The sequence below is a fragment of the Pelobates fuscus genome, chromosome 2, assembly GCF_036172605.1.
Source record: "Pelobates fuscus isolate aPelFus1 chromosome 2, aPelFus1.pri, whole genome shotgun sequence".
NCBI classification, from domain to species: domain Eukaryota; kingdom Metazoa; phylum Chordata; class Amphibia; order Anura; family Pelobatidae; genus Pelobates; species Pelobates fuscus.
In genome coordinates, this window is record NC_086318.1 from 423935210 (window position 1) to 423955300 (window position 20091).

At 44.3% G+C, this 20091-nt stretch overlaps 1 protein-coding gene across 1 annotated transcript in view; it reads right to left on the minus strand.

The window, feature by feature from the left end:
• Positions 1–20091, minus strand: part of KIF16B (kinesin family member 16B) — a 303581-nt gene that overhangs the window by 164087 nt on the left and 119403 nt on the right. Inside the window, exons 13-15 of the mRNA XM_063444040.1 lie at positions 15434–15553; positions 13992–14043; positions 12092–12229 (exon numbers count right to left, since the gene is read on the minus strand). Of these exons, the coding sequence (XP_063300110.1) occupies positions 12092–12229; positions 13992–14043; positions 15434–15553 (310 nt within the window). The remainder of the gene's footprint in view (positions 1–12091; positions 12230–13991; positions 14044–15433; positions 15554–20091) is intronic.

A 20091-nucleotide genomic window follows, 5' to 3' on the forward strand; every position in this document is an offset into this window, starting at 1 on the left:
GAACACTAGGGGACTTAACACGCCAGAAAAAAGGACTGGAGCTCATAAGGACTTTAAGACAGCACGAGCATCTATAGTGTTTCTGCAAGAGACCCATTTTAGGGCAGGCTCACGACCCAAGTTGACGAACCACCACTACCCCAAGGGGTATTATAGTGACTTCCAGGGAGGTAAATCCCGAGGCACGGCAATACTCCTACATAGACACCTCCCATTTACTGAATCTGGGGTCCTGACAGACCCGGAGGGCCGCTTCCTGTTCCTCAAGGGGACGATCGCGGGTACTACGTATACTTTCGCCAACCTCTATGCCCCTAACCGGGGGCAATATAAATTCTTGGCTAAGACGCTCCGCACACTAGCGGGTTTCCAGGAAGGCATACTAGTAGTGGGAGGGGATCTGAATGTAGCGTTAGACCCCAAGTGGGACTCCTCCTCGGGCCACACACACATCTCCTCACAATACCTTACAGCCATTAAAACTCTTCTGGCCAGGGCTAAGCTAGTAGACTGTTGGAGAGCCTTCCATCCCGACGAAAAGGACTTCACCTTTTACTCCCACCCTCACAACTCCTACACCCGCATAGACTATTTACTAGTACCCAGCTACCACATACCGCTAGTCCTACAGGCTGACCAAGGCACTGTGACGTGGTCGGACCACGCCCCAGTGATCATCAAACTAAACTCCCCCCTTCACAGACCCAAGATCTCTAAGTGGAGATTGAACGAATCATTGCTTACGAACCCTACGATCACCTCGGACATAGGGGCGACATTAAGGGAATATTTCACATACAACACCAGCGAGCAGACCTCCCCCACCATACGATGGGAGGCACATAAGAGTGTCATAAGAGGCCACTTCATCCAAAAGAGTGCGCTCCTGAAAAAACAAAGGGAGGCCCGCATGGCTAAACTACTATCGGACATAGCACAGGCAGACACACTTAACAAACAACACCAACTCCCCACACACCAGGCCACTCTCCTCAGCCTGCGTAGGGAACTGACTTCACTCTTACACTCCACTCACCAAAGGGACGCTCTGCGAAATAGGGCCTTCTTCGCGATTCACGGGAACAAAAGTGGGAAACTTCTAGCGCGCATGCTAGCCAAAAGGCGCCAAGACACGTACATAGACAGGATCAGGGACAAGGGGGGAGTCCTACACAGACACCCGGCCAAGATCCAAGAAATCATCCGCACTTACTACGCAGGGTTGTACTCCCTCCCACGCCCCCACACTGATGCCCAGTCACGATCACTCAAGACCTCAATAGATGACTACCTAAAGACCCATACGCTCCCCTCTCTGACGACAACCACGGCCGCCCAGCTGGATGAACCTATATCTATGGGGGAACTAGCGCTAGCTATTAAATCCATGAAACCGGGCAAGACACCGGGCCCAGACGGCCTGCCCATCAAATATTATAAAAGCTATGCCGAGACCCTGTACCCCCCACTCCTAGACATGTTCAATGCCATCAGGGAGGGACACGAATGTCAGGATCGGGACAGGGATCCAACACGCAGAGTACAAAGAGTGGAAAGGTACGTATACCGGGCCTTAGAATGGCCGGACTAACGTACCGAGAGTAAAGAATAGTCAGAGACAAGCCGAGGTCGAGGGAACGAGAAGACAGATAAGCGAGAGACAAGCCGGGTCAAGGGATAACAGAGAAACAGGGTAGTACAACGAGCCGAGTCAAAACCAATAGAGCAAACTAGAATACCAGAGCACTGAGTGACTAGACAAGCTAGAACCACGACAGGGCAATGAGCTGAAGTAAGGAGTAAGCTTAAATACCCTGGCTCTGGATGGAAATCACGCCTCTGACAAGTACCGATTGGATATCGGACACTTGAGTGACAGATTGCTCGTGCTAGCGTCATGACGTCACGTATTGAGCGTCCTGCTAGAAAAGGACGTGGATTCCTCGCGGCCGGTGTTTAAGTGACTGGATGAACCGCGAGGAACGGAGGAAACAGCTCGCCTGGACGGATACACCACCAAGTCTCTACCTCCCTTAGAGGTAGAGGCCTCAGGTACCCTGACAGTACCCCCCCTCTCAGATACGCCCACCGGGCGGAATGAACCAGGGCGAGATGGGAAGCGGAGGTGAAATGCTCTGCGAAGGCGAGAAGCATGGACGTCCTCCTGAGGTACCCAACTCCTCTCCTCAGGACCATATCCCCTCCAGTTGACCAGATATTGCAATTTTCCCCTTGAAATTCTGGAGTCAATGATGGAGCTGACCTCGTACTCCTCCCGACCCTCCACCTGAACAGGACGAGGCGAGGAGACCTTAGAGGAGAATTTGTTGCAAATGAGGGGTTTCAACAAGGAGACATGAAAAGAGTTAGGAATGCGTAAGGCAGGTGGCAGGGCAAGGCGATACGCAACCGGATTGATACGAGTGAGAACCCTGTAAGGACCTATGTAGCGAGGAGCAAATTTCATGGACGGAACTTTTAGGCGAATATTCTTAGTACTCAACCATACCCTATCCCCAGGAACAAAAACAGGAGCCGCTCTTCTATGTTTGTCAGCGTGTTTCTTGAACAGCGAGGAACTATGTAATAGAATTTGTCGAGTCTGATCCCATAATTTCTTCAGGTTGGCGACATGATCATCAACCGACGGTATCCCCTGAGAAGAGGAAACCGAAGGAAAAATCGAAGGATGAAAGCCATAGTTCATGAAGAAAGGGCTAGAGCGAGTTGAATCGCAAACAAGGTTATTGTGTGCGAACTCCGCCCAAGGAATCAGACCGACCCAATCGTCCTGGTGTTCGGAAACAAAGCAACGCAGATACTGTTCGATCTTTTGATTAGTACGTTCAGCAGCTCCGTTAGACTGAGGGTGATAGGCAGAGGAAAAGTTCAATTTGATGCCCATTTGAGAACAAAAGGATCTCCAGAAACGTGAGACAAATTGAGAACCTCTATCAGAAACAATCTCTGAAGGAATCCCATGTAGGCGAAAAACTTCTCTCGCAAAAATCTCCGCCAATTCAGGAGAAGTCGGAAGTTTAGGTAATGGCACGAAATGGGCCATCTTAGTAAATCTATCCACCACCGTGAGAATAACAGTCTGTCTTTTGGAAGCAGGCAAATCAACGATAAAGTCTATGGACAAACAGGACCAAGGTTTCTCAGGAATGTCCAAGGGGTGTAACAGGCCACATGGGGATGCATGAGGTAGTTTAGTCTTGGCACAAGTCTCACAAGCTGCGATGAACTCCTCAATATCTTTTCGAAGTGAAGGCCACCAGAAATCCTTGGATATCAGAGAGTATGTCTTGCGAATACCAGGATGACCCGCTATTTTACTTTCATGAAAACATTGTAAGAGCTCCAGTTGAAGTTCAGGAGGAACAAAGTTTCTTCCCTCAGGAGTGTTTCCGGGAGCTAGATGTTGTGACTTCAAGATCTGGTCAAGTAGCGGAGAATGAATCTTGAGACTGGTATTAGCAATAATATTGCATTTGGGTACAATGGAAGACAAAAGTGGTTCAACTGAAGCAGAGGGTTCATATTGGCGAGATAGCGCATCGGCTTTAGAATTCTTTGACCCAGATCTGTAAGTCAGAACGTAATTGAAATGGGTAAGAAACAACGACCAACGAGCCTGCCTGGAGGACAGACGCTTGGCCTCTCCGATATAGGACAAGTTTTTGTGGTCTGTCAGGATGGTAACAGGATGTAATGTACCTTCCAATAAATGTCTCCATTCTTTCAAAGCCTTGATAACCGCTAGTAATTCTCTGTCACCAATGTCATACCTGCTTTCAGTACCGGTCAATTTTTTAGAGAAAAATCCACATGGATGTAATGGTTTATCAACACCCAACCTTTGAGATAGAACAGCACCTAAACCAGTCTCTGATGCGTCTACCTCGAGCAAAAAAGGCAGAGAAGTGTCAGGGTGAACTAAAATTGGAGCGGAAGCGAAAAGCTCCTTGAGAGTCTTGAACGCAAGGAGAGCTTCAGTAGTCCAATTCTTAGTGTCAGCCCCCTGTTTGGTCATGTTAGTGATAGGTGCAATAATGGAAGAATAGCCCTTAATAAAGCGCCTATAATAATTGGAAAAACCAATAAATCTCTGTATGGCTTTAAGACCTGTGGGTAAAGGCCACTCTAGAATGGATTGGAGCTTATCCGGATCCATCTTAAATCCCTCCCCAGAGATCACATAGCCGAGAAAGGTTACCTGGGTCTGATCAAAGCTACATTTCTCCAACTTGCAGTACAAGCCATGCTGGAGAAGCTTGTGCAAAACCCTCCTGACTTGCTTGTGATGAACCTCAATGTCACTAGAATGAATGAGTATATCATCTAGGTATACAATGACGCACTCTTGCTGAAATTCCCTAAGAACCTCATTTATCAGATCTTGGAATACCGCTGGCGCATTGCATAACCCAAAAGGCATAACAGTATATTCATAGTGACCATATCGAGTATTGAATGCCGTCATCCACTCATGTCCCTGCTGGATTCTCACCAAGTTATATGCCCCTCTGAGGTCTAACTTGGTGAAAATTGTAGAGCCCTTCAAACGATCGAAGAGTTCGGTGATCAAGGGAATCGGGTAGGCATTTTTAATGGTTATCTTATTCAAGCCTCGATAATCAATACAAGGTCTCAAAGAACCATCTTTCTTTTTAACAAAAAAAAATCCAGCCCCGGCAGGGGAGGAGGACCTCCTGATGAATCCCTTGTCTAAATTCTCGTGAATATATTCCTCTAGGACTGAGTTCTCCTTTATAGATAATGGGTATACATGACCTCTGGGAGGCATGGTACCAGGGAGTAGGTTAATTTTGCAATCAAAGGACCTGTGTGGGGGTAAGGTATCGGCTTTCTTTTTGTCAAATACTGCCTTTAAATCTAGATACTGAGGCGGAATTTGTGTCTCTGTAGGATTGTCAGAGGTATTCGATGTATTAGTTAATCCAAGAGGTAAGACCTTCCGCAAGCATTTTTCTTGACAATTCTCTCCCCACGAAACTATCTCCCCTGATTCCCAATTAATAATAGGGTTGTGTCTCCTCAGCCAGGAGTACCCCAGGACTATGGGAATAGACGGAGAAGAAATGAGCATTAAGGATATATCCTCTTTATGCAGGATGCCAACAGTCAAGTTAATCGGTATGGTCTCATGGAAAATAACAGGCTCAAGTAACGGTCTACCATCGATGGCCTCGACAGCCAGAGGTGTCTCTTTTAACTGGGATGGAATAGCATGCTTGGCAGCAAAACCCTGATCTATAAAGCTCTCAGCAGCTCCAGAATCGATTAGTGCCATAGTCTTAACTACTCCCTTCTCCCACTTTAAAGAAACGGGTAACACAAGCCTGAGCTCCTTGTAGTTGTGAATAGAGGACAAAGTAGAAACACCCAAGGCCTGTCCTCTAGAGGAACTTAGGTGCGAGCGTTTCCCGAACGATTGGGACAATTTAGGCGTAAATGACCCCTGACTCCACAATACATACATAAACCCTCCCTTCTCCTGTACTGTCTCTCCCTTTCAGTGAGATGAGTACTGCCTATCTGCATAGGTTCAGGAATACGTAAGTCTTCGAACTCAGAGATTTGAAAGGTAGGCGCTAGTTTAAAGGAGGGTCTACGGGTCCTATCTCGAGTGTTCTGCCTCTCTCTTAAACGTTCATCAATACGAGATATAAAAGAAATTAAATCCTCCAAATTTTCAGGGAGTTCTCTAGTAGCGACCTCGTCAAGAATTACATCTGATAACCCATTCAGAAACACATCTATATAAGCCTGTTCGTTCCACTTAACTTCTGCCGCCAAGGATCTGAACTCTAGTGCATAATCCACAAGTGTTCGATTGTCCTGTTTAAGGCGCAACATTAATCTAGCTGCATTGACCTTTCTGCCAGGAGGGTCAAAAGTTCTTCTAAACGCAGCTACAAAGGCATTATAATTATAGACTAGTGGATTATCATTCTCCCATAAAGGATTGGCCCATCTCAAAGCTTTTTCAATGAGCAGAGTAATAATAAATCCAACCTTTGCTCTATCTGTAGGATAAGAGCGGGGTTGTAATTCGAAATGGATGCTAATCTGGTTTAGAAAGCCACGACACTTCTCCGGTGACCCGCCATAACGTACTGGTGGGGTAATACGGGAAGAAGCACCTACAGTGGCTACCTCTAGACCTGAGACTGCAGGAGAGATAGAAGGAGTACGTGTCTCCTCAGGTGGATTACTAGCACGAGACAAAAGTGCCTGTAGTGCCAAAGCCATCTGATCCATCCTATGTTCCATGGCGTCAAACCTGGGATCCGAAGAACCAAGCTGACTGTTTGTACCTGCAGGATCCATTGGCCCTGTCGTAATGTCAGGATCGGGACAGGGATCCAACACGCAGAGTACAAAGAGTGGAAAGGTACGTATACCGGGCCTTAGAATGGCCGGACTAACGTACCGAGAGTAAAGAATAGTCAGAGACAAGCCGAGGTCGAGGGAACGAGAAGACAGATAAGCGAGAGACAAGCCGGGTCAAGGGATAACAGAGAAACAGGGTAGTACAACGAGCCGAGTCAAAACCAATAGAGCAAACTAGAATACCAGAGCACTGAGTGACTAGACAAGCTAGAACCACGACAGGGCAATGAGCTGAAGTAAGGAGTAAGCTTAAATACCCTGGCTCTGGATGGAAATCACGCCTCTGACAAGTACCGATTGGATATCGGACACTTGAGTGACAGATTGCTCGTGCTAGCGTCATGACGTCACGTATTGAGCGTCCTGCTAGAAAAGGACGTGGATTCCTCGCGGCCGGTGTTTAAGTGACTGGATGAACCGCGAGGAACGGAGGAAACAGCTCGCCTGGACGGATACACCACCAAGTCTCTACCTCCCTTAGAGGTAGAGGCCTCAGGTACCCTGACAACGAACTGCCCCCACAAGCGCTCATGACGCACATCACTATAATCCCGAAGGAGGGTAAGGACCGGGAGCACTGCGGGAGTTATCGGCCCATATCCCTTATAAATAACGACATCAAACTGCTAGCGAAGGTCCTGGCGACCCGACTCCAGGTGCACGTACCCTCTCTGGTCCATCCGGACCAGGTGGGGTTTGTGATGGGTAGGGAAGCCAGAGATGACACCATAAGGGCCCTTACCGTGATGCACAAAAAAACAGGGGACGACACGGGCCTTCTCCTGCTGTCCACGGACGCGGAGAAGGCCTTTGATAGGGTCTGCTGGACGTATATGTTTCAGACACTGTCACACCTGGGTGTGGGACCGTACCTGCAGGGATGGATCAAGGCCCTGTATACTCATCCGACAGCGCACGTCCTGGTCAATGGGGCGCCCACCGAGTCGTTCCCAATTCACAACGGAACAAGACAGGGGTGTCCCCTATCTCCGTTGCTGTTTGTCCTGGCCCTGGAACCCCTGCTCTCTACTATCCGCCACCACCCAGATATCAAGGGAGTGCGCATAGGAGACACACACCATAAGCTAGCTGCATACGCAGATGACCTCCTTTTCTTCATAACACACCCAGAGGTCACCCTCCCCAACCTGGTGCGGGAATTCCAGACCTTCGGCAGGTTGTCAGGGTACAAGATCAATTTCTCCAAGTCGTATGTTTTAAATGTCAGCGTACCCAAAAGGAGAACGACACAGCTCCAACGCAGCTTCGCGTTCCATTGGGCCACTGATAAAATCCGCTACCTCGGCACTTGGCTGACGGTTAGGGAATCGGAGCTCTTTACAGCAAACTTTGCCCCGATACTGACTAGGTTCCAAGCAGACATGAGGGAGTGGGCCCTACCGCATATTTCCTGGCTGGGTAGAATCCAAGTAATTAAAATGAACCTACTACCGAGATTACTCTACCTTTTCCAGGCTCTGCCTATCTCGATCCCCACCTCATTCTTTACTACACTTCGACGAGCAATGGGAGCCTTTGTGTGGGATGGGAGGAGGCCCAGACTAAAATATGCACTACTCACCCAACCTAGGAACAAAGGGGGCCTAGCCTTACCCGATTTTCGGCAATATTACAAGGCATGCCATCTGCAACGGGTAGTGGAGTGGTCTAAGACTGGGGTCGGTAAACTATGGAAACAGGCGGAGGAGGGGTTGGCCGGGATCCCAGCTGCCCTCATCCCGTGGCTCCCCGGGGGGACTGACGGAAAGGAAACACACTACTCCACATACACGAAAGCGACGCTGAAGGTATGGAGAGGGAGTGTAGGTAGACACACACTCTCCACATTCCCGTCCCCACTGCTTCCCCTTACACATAACCCAGGCTTCCCACCAGGTAAGGACCCTAGGGCACTGAGGGCCCTGGTGCAATGCCCACTGCCGAGACTGAGACATGTATGCTCCGGTCAGGGGCTGAGGTCCTTAACTGACCTGTGCGGTGACCCTAACCAGCCGTTCACGACCCAATTCCGATACGCACAACTAGTTAGCTACACCAAAACCCTACCACGGGCAGGAGCTCTTACAAGGGGACTTACTGCCTTTGAACAACTCTGTGTAGACCCTGAACCGCTACCACACTGTATTTCGCAGCTCTACACCCTCCTACAAACACACACACCCACGGCCACACCACGCTTTATGGGCAAATGGGAGGAGGCTCTCGACCACACATTCAGCGCAAGGGAGTGGGAAAAGATATGTGAGATCACACACCACTGCTCCATATTTAGCAAGAGCCAGGAGATAGCTTATAAGATACTCACGCAATGGTACTGCACCCCAGACACACCTCAATACATGCATGCCCATGGGACCAACATATGCTGGAGATGCACAAATGCACCGGGTACACCTCTACATATCTGGTGGGCGTGCGAACTCATCCAACCATTCTGGAGGAAGATACACACAATCACTTCACGCTTCTCAGACAACCCACCACCATTACAACCTGCAGCAATGCTGCTTCACCACACGAATATACCGATTTCTAAGTACAAAAAATCGCTCACAATCCGCATCCTAAACATGGCCAAACAAACTATTCCACAATACTGGAAAAAGAGTGAGACCCCTTCCCTTCTCAAATGGTTCACCCACATGGAGGAGCCGAGAGCGGTGGAGGAGCTCTCCATGTTGGCTACCGAAAAACAGCATCAGACATACTTGGACATCTGGACTCACTGGATACTGACTACGACGAAACAGGACTTCCTGACGATGCTACAAAACTAAATATAGGGCTGAACTCTGCCTACATGACCTAGGGGACAACGGACAGACCCTCCTCCTCCTCCCCTCCACTTTCCTAACCCTCTCCCTTCCCCACTACCCAGGAGTCACAAACTAGAAACGCTACTCAAAGGCCATGATGACATAGGGGCATTGGAAATGAGCCCATGCATGTTCACCTCCCTACAAAATGTCATTCCGCTGATATAGTAAGCTGGCAATAGGGAACCCCTACAGACGTGACCCCCACAGTAGCGACCCATCAGATCAAGTACTCATCCTTCTCGCACAGGCAGACCATAAATGCCCCCGCAGGGGGTACAAGGGAGGTGATAGTGTACTCTGCACTAGACACCCTAGAGGTAACCAACTAGAGGGAGCTATTCTCAACCTGAGGGGACAATAGCTTAGCCACGGGGGATTACCCTTCTTTGGATGGCGACGACGCTTGAGACAAATGGGAAGAATTCGGGGGAGGGAGGGGGGGACTCACCTTCTTGTGCTCTTATTGTTGTTGTTATTTGGGACCTGCGTGTCCCGCAGCCTTGTTGGGCCTGCGTGCCCGTATTATGCCTGACTCTAACTTCTTGTTGAAAGTTGCACAGACCTGCGAGTCTACGCAGTAATAACCATATTTACCTCCTATATCCAGGAAATAAAAATTATATTTACAAAAAAAAAGAGCCCTGGTGCAAAAATTTTATTGGGCGCCCAATTGCAAGGTTGGACAAAAAGGTAGAACCCTATCTGTCGTGCAACTCCAACAATGCTTTGACAGCTGGGGCTCTACCAATTTCGCATGTTTGCAGGGTTGTATTTAGCACTGAGCCGTGTTTGTGTGTTTGAATATAAGCATGTGTTTGTATGGAGAATGTTTGTGTGAATGCTGTTGTAGGTGGTGTTGAAGTTTAAATACAAGTGTGCATTTATGTGTAGTGTTGGTTTTTGAATGTAGGGGTTTGTTTTTATATAATTTTGGTGTTTAACACGGAGGTGTTCTTGTTTGTAGTGTTGACGTTTCAATGCAGGAGTGTGCTTGCATGTAATGTTGTACACAGGTACATACACTGACAGACATACTGACACACACAGGCACATACACTGGTAGACATACTGACACACACTGATCATAAGCCGTTCCAAGGCACATACACTGATAGACATAATGACACACACATACACTGACAGACATACTGACACACACAGGGCCACAGCGTCCGTCCAGTCCCCTGCTGGCTGGCCATAAGTGCATGGGACTGCTTACAGGGCGGGGAAATAAATTGTTGAGGGCAGCTGGGCCCACTGGGCCGCTGCCTTGGGCCCCTCAGGAGTAACTGGGCCTGGGGCAGCTCGTTGAAGATGGCCCTGTCTGCACATTTTAACCAAAGATCTGATCAAACACTTCAAAATGGCGCACAGAGAAACTTAGTTGCAGTATTTAGGCAAAAATGAACAAGTAATTCTTCAGGCTTTGTGTACAAATCCCTGCTTTAAGATACACTACGGTGTTAGAAATACAAATGTGTATTCCTAACACTATAATGCTGGAGTAGCCGTTTAGGTGTCCAGCCCTCCTCAGATTGCAGTGAAAAAGTAGTTTTACTCACTTTTTTAATCTTGTCACATCGGCCTGGTCTCTATGGCTATATTGGCTGAGATCATCAAGATTGATATCAAATCTTTTCCCATAGTTAAGTAGTAATAGGCTATTGTGCATGCACGCCAAAACATTGCCCCAAATAGCATCTTCTCCTAGAGATGCACTGAATCAATGCTTTTCTAAGGGGAGCGTGCAGAGCATGGAGACGCTGAATGTAGGTTTTGCACACTAGGCGACATTGAGATAGGAAGTACCTCTAGTGGCTGTGGCAAATCAGGCTGGCAAATTTCAATCTGTAAAAAACTAAAAACTATTTAACCCTGTAGCTTCCCAAAATACCATTAAAATCTGTACATGAGGGGCATCATTGTACTCATCACAGCATACAAATAATTGTGTATTTTATTGCAGTAAAAGCTAATAGTATTATGACATTCACAGTTGAAATGTCACAATTAACTTGAAAAATAAAAAATTCTTAATTTCTCACTTTTTTTTTTTTAAATTGTACTCATTTTAAATTATGTTTCACATATTAACATTTGATGTTTAATGAAAGCCCTATATCTTCTGAACAAAGTTATTATATTATATTTCAGATTTTATTTTGGTCTTTTCTTGAACAATCGCCTTCGTACTTCATGGAGTGAGAAGGTTCAAGTCTGACGATGCAAAGTGTGATTAGTTGTGCAAGTTAAGGAACTTCAATGTACAATCTACATGAGGCCATAAAATGATTGAGAAAATGGTTGTTTACACAGAAGGATTTAGATGTGATATGCCACTTTATTTTTCAATTTACGGAGTCCATTACACATACCAAGTTATTGTATTTTCATTACACATAGTAAGTTATTGTATTTTCATTACACATACTAAGTTGTGTTTTCTAATATTTCACGAGATTTGGTGAGGAACCTAGTAATGCCTCCAAGGAACATAAGGGAATGGTATTATATTCTGGGGATCGGAATGATTTGACCACACTCTGACTAGTGAATTTTCTAAGTATATATATTTGCAGACATTACATGTATTAAAACATTGACTGGTCCACTTTATTGGACGTTGGCAACACTTTTCATTTGTTACACCTGGAAAAGGTCACTTCAATGCCCTTTTCCATTACTACTTACACAAGGTCAAACTTGACAGTTGGTTTTTAAGCTCCAAGTAAAGCAGGAATTTAGAATTGGTAGAAACATGAAAACTGACGGAAATAAAGTTTTAGTATTTTCATAGCGATAATTATATATAAAAAAAATGTAATAAGTACCTTGATTCAGCTGAGTTGGCTCAAGAGCATGCACTCCATTGACTGAACACCGAGCTTCATTCAGGGGTATTAAAGTTACAGTGCCAATAAGGTTTTCGAAGATGCAATGTTCGCTTTCTAAATCTAAGCCATGGAGAACTGGAGATGTAAAGAGGGCAGGTTATTGAGGAAAGATTCAACAATCGGAAATATATAGATTTCTATAGTACAGTTTCAAAACGATTAGTTTATGTTCTAAATTCTATAGAATACACGCTTACATTAAAAGCCATGTTCCAAAGATAGAAGAGTTTTGAGCTAAAGCAAAAAAAAAACAACAACAAAAAACAACACAAAAACCCCACAATAATCTATTTTTATTGAATAGGTTTAAGAAAGCCCCTACACGTCAATCATTGGCTACAAGTAAAAAGCACAATTTAGAAGAAAAACCAAGGCAATCGGAAATGTGCACTGAAAACCAACGGTGCATTTCTGTCTTTGTACATAGAAGTGGTATGATACATAAACAGACATATTAAGGAGGACTTTGTTGTCTGACTCTGTTTTTATGTCCTGAGGAAAGTTCATAAATATGAACTGAAATGTTGACTACATTGGATTAAACTACATGAGATTTTTTTTCTACCAAGCCCTTGAGTGCTGGCTTTTCTTCACGTGTGTGTGTGTGTGTGTGTGTGTATGTGTGTGTACACACACACATATACATGCACACACACACCAGTTTTTAACACTCAGTGCCTCTCCCGAGATAAGGTTCTGGATCCATTCCTGGCACAATGTCTGGGTTACTGGCAGTAACTGGCAGTGTTTCCCTTCCTGCCAGTCAATGGTGCATGTAGCATGGCCAAGCTGGGTAGAGGAGCTCTGCCATGCTACTTGGAGGTCAGCAGGCACAGGAGGGGAAGGGTGAAAGAGATATAGAGCGAGAGGGTGGCAGGAAATGAGACACATGGAGGGGCAAGAGAAACACAAATGGGAAAATTGTGAGGTGTAAGACACAAAGGGGAAAAATGGAGGATAAAATAATCTAAAGGGGGTAGGATACACAAAGACGGGTAAGTCATTCAAAAGACATATTTTTTTCATTAGAGAGACTCTCTAATGGATCCTAAGACGGCCTCTGTAAGAGAGACCCCCTTCCAGGGCCCTTTACTATTATTATTATTACTGGCATTTATAAGGTGCGGGAAGTGATGTGGTGCAATCTGATACAGTGGGTACTTTTTTGGTGCTGTAGCTAGTAGAGTGAGTGTACTGTAGTAAGTGCTGTGCACGCTACCTAGTGATGTGGCAGTAGCTTTGTGTGCAGTCTGCTGCTGCTGTGGCAAGTGCAATCTGGTACTGTGATGTGAAAAGTGCTGTGGGTACTTTTTGGTGCTGTAGCTAGTAATGTGAGTGTAGTGTACCCACAATGTGTCTATAGACTCTCCCCTAGCCTGCAGTCCTACAAGAAATCACTGAAGGGTAACGCTTTAGGAAATCCAACCACTTCATGGGTGACTCTTCTCTCGTTACAAACGCCCTGCTCAGTCCCCTCGCCTTCATAGCCCAGCTCACTCTCTTCCCTCCCACGGTTTGCCGATTTTGACACAGACATCATACTCATTCGTGCCTCCTACCCTCTGACCTGCTGTTATTCCTCGTGTGTCTTTCCCACTTCCTCCTAGACTGTAAGCTTGTTTGAGCAGGGCTTCCTTCAGCACTTGTCTCTTATAACTGTAAAGCTCTGCAGAATATATTGGCGCTATGTAAATGCTTGTAATATTGATAAAATTATATTTGTGTGGATGTTTTTGTATTGGCTGCAATGTGTTTTAATACAATCATTTAAGCCTCCACTATTTCTCAAAATCGAAAGTGACACATTAATTAGAAAAGTAATTTTGAGATAAATTACCAATATCTTGTTCAGCAGCTGCATCCTCTCTTCCAACATATGTACGCCCCTCCTGAAAAGAAATTGAACACTTGCATTAACCTGTGCAGAATTCTACTTGAACCAAAAGCTCCTGTGCTTTTCAAATTATTGTCACTAGCCCACTTCTACCTAAGGAAATCCCAGTCCCCTTAGTTTTTCCAATTGCCATGGGGTCATATGATCGATGCCCTCATGTCTTCCACAATTACACTTTGAGGGTTTTTTAATAATGTGCGAATTGTCCAGAATTCAAAATTAGAGGTGGACATAAAATAAAATTTTGTTTTTTGCTATAATATGTTGGCTTTATTATTATGAAGTTCTAACTCACTGTGATAAACTATGAAGTTTTACTCAGTTTTTATTTAATTATGAACCCTACTAAACTTACTATTTTATCTTATGATCCTTCTTTTTGAAGGTTCAGTAAACATGTTAATGTTAATTAAAAGGAGCACTCCACGCATAATAACCAGTAGAGCCTGCTGTTTTGGTTATGGTGCCAGCCATGACCCGGTGCCCATTTAGAATAAGTAGTCAAACCATTTAAGATAGATATGACAACTTATATAGGTCCCACCAGGCACCTTTTGTTGCCTCCCCTGGTGCCAGAAGATCCTGTAAGGTCCTAAGAGATAAGGCCGGTGGGCAGGGTCACGCTCATTTGCCGAGAGTGTGAGCTTAGAGCAACCCTACATGGGCTGGCATAGCTCAGTGGCAGAGCTTTCCATAGGAGAGGCTAAGACAGGCACCTGGAGGGACCAAGGTCATTTATCAAACCATTCTTAATTAATCTGACATCTTAGCCTGGGAGAGCACCAAGAGCATCCATCCTGGCTGTAAGGGTTATGACGTTTGTAGTGTACCTTTAACTTCCACTGATTGCACACTCTTCTTCGCTCATCAAAAAACATATAATGTGCAACTTCATCAACCATCTTTGACACAATAACCAATTTAAAATGCAACAGGTTTTGGGAAAAACATGGAAATGGAAATACTATTAAAAAAACAAAATGACATGTTTAATTTAAAAAAAAAAAAATTTATAACGCTATAATGAAAAATATTACAGAGCAGCTGAAACATTGCTGCCATTATCTTTTCAAAAAGCACAAGTTTATTTTAAACAAACATAAAAAAAATAAGTTTAATATTATTGAGTAAATTACAATAAATTCTAGAAGTAAAACAGTCAACAGTAGTTCATCCGCTTTTCTACACAATCTTGAATAGTTAAACAAAAACAAAAAACAGTCGGCTTCGTTTCTGAAGCATTATGTATGCACTCAAAACAAAGAGCGCAATGACATTTATTGGGTATGGCATTTAAATTAAAGTGAGATCAGCTGGTGTGCAATTCAAAAAGATTAAAAAGTCGGCAGCTTAGCATGAGGAAATGGGGCACTTTTCTTTCTTACCTTCAAGTGATACAGAATAATGCCAGTGCTGAGGAGATCATCATCAATCCCAATGAGATGAGGGAGCTCAGAGTCTAGAACAACGCCAATCCCCTCCTTCCTTAAAGCCAGCGTTTGCTCCTGCACGAGAATGAAACATTATGATTCAGTAACAATGTTATGGGTCGCATGAATGAAATATGAGGAGACTAAAAGTATCCATTTTCTACTGAATTCGATTTTTATTGATTTGTTTACCTGTCTATGCGAATCTGGACTTTGAGCAGACGTTCGAACCCAAATTTAATATATTCAGGTTTTAATTTTTATTAAGCACATAGAAAACAAAATAAGAAAAAAAAAATACAAAATATAAACAAACATACATACATCTCCATTCTACTTCGCTATACGGCAAATATTTTAAGATCCCTTCTGGGTTCCACACTTGTTGTTAAAAGGCAATTTCTATCATCCTTTTAAAAGACATTATTCATGGGATTTTTCTTATTCAAGACTATAATTTGGCAACTCAGGACCCAAAAGTTGAAGACCAGACAATTAATTCATCAGTCCACAGACATCGACAAGACGTCTACATTTGGAAAAATTTCAGTTTTACCAGTTTTCGACACAAGCAAACCCTTACTCCTATTAAAAGCTAAAGGGAAAACATTTAATATCACTGTACACATGAGACATGTTGTGCCTTAAAAGAAAAATGTCATTAGAAGCACCATGAAATTTAAAGACACATTGAGGACTCTTCACTGCAGCAAATTTTGACAAACTATGGGAGTGGATCGCTCTCTCCTCCTCAGAGATAAAGCCAAGACATCAACTGACCATGTGTGGTCCACAGCTTGGCCCATTGAGTGAACCAGTCCATGTTTAAACTGATAGAAATGTGGTGTGGCTGCCATCATTTCCACACACCCTTTGCAAGGAATGGCTCATTTCCTGGGAGATAAACTACTTAAAGCAAGCATGTCAAACATGCGCCCAATATGGATATATTTGCGACCCATCTGCCCTGGGGCCACTTTGTGTTGTGGCTGTGACCAGTCGCAAGACAGGAAAGATATTTCAGTGTATTAAATTGGTGGAGGAAGCGGGGCAGTATATTAGATTGGTGGGAGGGGGGAGGTAGTCTGTTAAATTGGGAGAGTGAGGGCAGTGTATTAAATTAGAGTGGAGAGAGGATGGGCAGTGTATTATATTAAGGAACAGTGTATTAGATTGGGTGGAGGGGGTAGTGTATTAGAGTGGAGGGAGGGGTGTAATCTATTGGATTTGTGGGCAGTGTATTAGAATATGGGGAGGGGGCAGTGTGTTGGATTTGTGGGCAGTGTATTAGAGGAGGAAGAGGGGGCAGTGTATCAGATTTGGCCTGCATGGAGGCGCTGAACGCTTCCCATGGAGATGCTGATTGACGGCGCAGCTTTTTGCCACACATGCACAATAGCCTCCCAATGCTTTCATACGTGAAATGAACAGCATACATTCACCATTACATTCACCATTACATTCACCATTACCAAACTTTTCTTAATATGTCATGTTAGTTGGACTGGAACATAGGCAACATGCAAATGCGCGTCTTCTTAAAATAAGTTAGCTCTTTTGTTTACTTTGTAGCCCTACGAGAGCGAGGATGTCCTTTAGGCAACATTTTTATACTGTACTTTTTTATACTGCACTGTACTTTTCTAAATAAACCTACGTTTCTATGAAAACTGAAGTTATTGTTTTTTTGTGGCCCGCGTAAACTTAAACCTTGTTTACTTAGCCCGTGTTAGCCTTTGAGTTTGACATGCTTGACCTAAAGGGTGCTTGTCATGCCGGTGCCCCTCTTACTCATTACTCTTTAAAATATAGGGCTGTCTATAATGCAGAACATAAACCAATTATTCAAATTATTCAACCTTTATTTAGAGTGCAAACATTAAAAATGTGGATGTATGAAAACTAATTACAGCACAAATCACTTAATTATAGGAGCGAACACCTGTAACAATTATCTGCAAACTGAAACAACTGAATGAGAGAATAGTACTTCTCCTAATTAACCCAAAACATCTCACACTGTATAAAAGAGGCTTCTTCTCTACAGAGAATGAAAAGGACAAAGCAGCCATAACGAATATTCTTTTCAATATAAAGGCCATGGGAGCAGGTCAACGGAAAAATATTTACAGATTCCCAAACGTTACTCTTGTTTCAACGCCTTTATTTTTTCAAATGTGTATAATAAAAGTTACTAACCAAATCCCATATTTATACTCAGTTAGGCATTTTAGTAGCCTTCTTTGTTTTTTGTATTTTGTAGTCTGAGTGCGCTGCACTATTTATTTTCTCATTAATAAAAGTTACAACACATAAATAATAAATATAACATACTGTATATTAATATCCACCGCTCAAAAAAAATAAAGGGAACACTTAAACAACACAATGTAACTCCAAGTCTATCACACTTCTGTGAAATCAAACTGTCCACTTAGGAAGCAACACTGACTGACAATCAATTTCACATGCTGTTGTGCAAATGGGATAGACAACAGGTGGAAATTATAGGCAATTAGCAAGACACCCCCAATAAAGGAGTGGTTCTGCAGGTGGTGACCACAGGCCACGTCTCAGTTCCTATGCTTCCTGGCTGATGTTTTGGTCACTTTTGAATGCTGGCGGTGCTTTCACTCTAGTGGTAGCATGAGACAGAGTCTACAACCCACACAAGTGGCTCAGGTAGTGCAGCTCATCCAGGATGGCACATCAATGCGAGCTGTGGCAAGAAGGTTTGCTGTGTCTGTCATCATAGGGTCCAGAGCATGGAGGCGCTACCAGGAGACAGGCCAGTACATCAGGAGACGTGGAGGAGGCCGTAGGAGGGCAACAACCCAGCAGCAGGTCCGCTACCTCTGCCTTTGTGCAAGGAGGAACAGGAGGAGCAGGAGGAGCACTGCCAGAGCCCTGCAAAATGACCTCCAGCAGGCCACAAATGTGCATGTGTCTGCTCAAACGGTCAGAAACAGACTCCATGAGGGTGGTATGAGGGCCCAACGTCCACAGGTGGGGGTTGTGCTTAACGTTTGCAGGACATTTGGCATTTGCCAGAGAACCCCAATATTGGCAAATTCGCCACTGGCACCCTGTGCTCTTCACAGATGCAAGCAGGTACACACTGAGCACATTTGACAGACGTGACAGTCTGGAGACGCCGTGGAGAATGTTCTGCTGCCTGCAAGATTCTCCAGCATGACTGGTTTGGCAGTGGGTCAGTAATGGTGTGGGGTGGCATTTCTTTGGGGGGCCGCACAGCCCTGCATGTGCTCACCAGAGGTAGCCTGACTGCCATTAGGTACCGAGATGAGATCCTCAGACCCTTTGTGAGACCATATGCTGGTGCGGTTGGCCCTGGGTTCCTCCTAATGCAAGACAATGCTAGACCTCATGTGGCTGGAGTGCGTCAGCAGTTCCTGCAAGATGAAGGCATTGATGCTATGGACTGGCCCGCCCATTTCCCAGACCTGAATCCAATTGAGCACATCTGGTACAACATGTCTCGCTCCATCCACCAACGTCACGTTGCACCATAACACGGTCCAGGAGTTGGCAGATGCTTTAGTCCAGGTCTGGGAGGAGATCCCTCAGGAGAACGTCTGCCACCTCATCAGGAGCATGCACAGGCATTGTAGGGAGGTCATACAGGCACGTGGAGGCCACACACACTACTGAGCCTCATTTTGACTTGTTTTAAGGAAATTACATCAAAGTTGGATCAGCCTGTAGTGTGTTTTTCCACTTTAATTTTGAGTGTGACTCCAAATCCAGACCTCCATGGGTTGAAAAATTTGATTTCCAATTTTTTATTTTTGTGTGATTTTGTTGTCAGCACATTCAACTATGTAAAGAACAAAGTATTTCAGAAGAATATTGAATTCATTCAGATCTAGGATGTGTTATTTTTGTGTTCCCTTTATTTTTTTTTGAGCAGTGTATAATCTATAAAACAAAATAAATATATTATATATATATATATATATACACACACATATACATATACATATATACACACATATACATATACACACACACAAAACATGAACAAACACTTGTCAACCTCAACACACAGTTATGGTTTCTATTAGCTTGCCAGGTAGTTTCTTTCTTTCTTTCTTTTTTTCATGAACAAAACTACTCCAGCATTGTGTGGTTGCTCAAGTGCTTTCACAGATGGCTTTGAACTTTGCACAAATGCAGTACAAGATGGCACAGATATGGATAAGTATGGCCTTGTGACCCACAGAGGGGCAGGTTGATAAAAAAAAGATAGAGATTTTTGTAATTAAAACATAAACCCATTGAAAAACTATTTATTCATACATTACCAAAATCACAATAAATACCCATACTTGACAAGTATAACAGTGATAGATAATAGCCTACAACTTTTTGTATGTGCGCTTTTTACAGCACAATAATAAAGTTATTCATATCAATTTAAGCCAATGATAATTTTCTCTCCACAGTCCCGACTAACGGACACTTCCCATCATGCTCAGCATCTGAATTGCCAAGTTAAGCCCCATACTCTGCAAGTGTTCTAAAGAATAAGAGTTTAGAACATCCGGTTCCACAAATAAAAACAAGTTGAAAATAAAGTAACACCTGAGAGC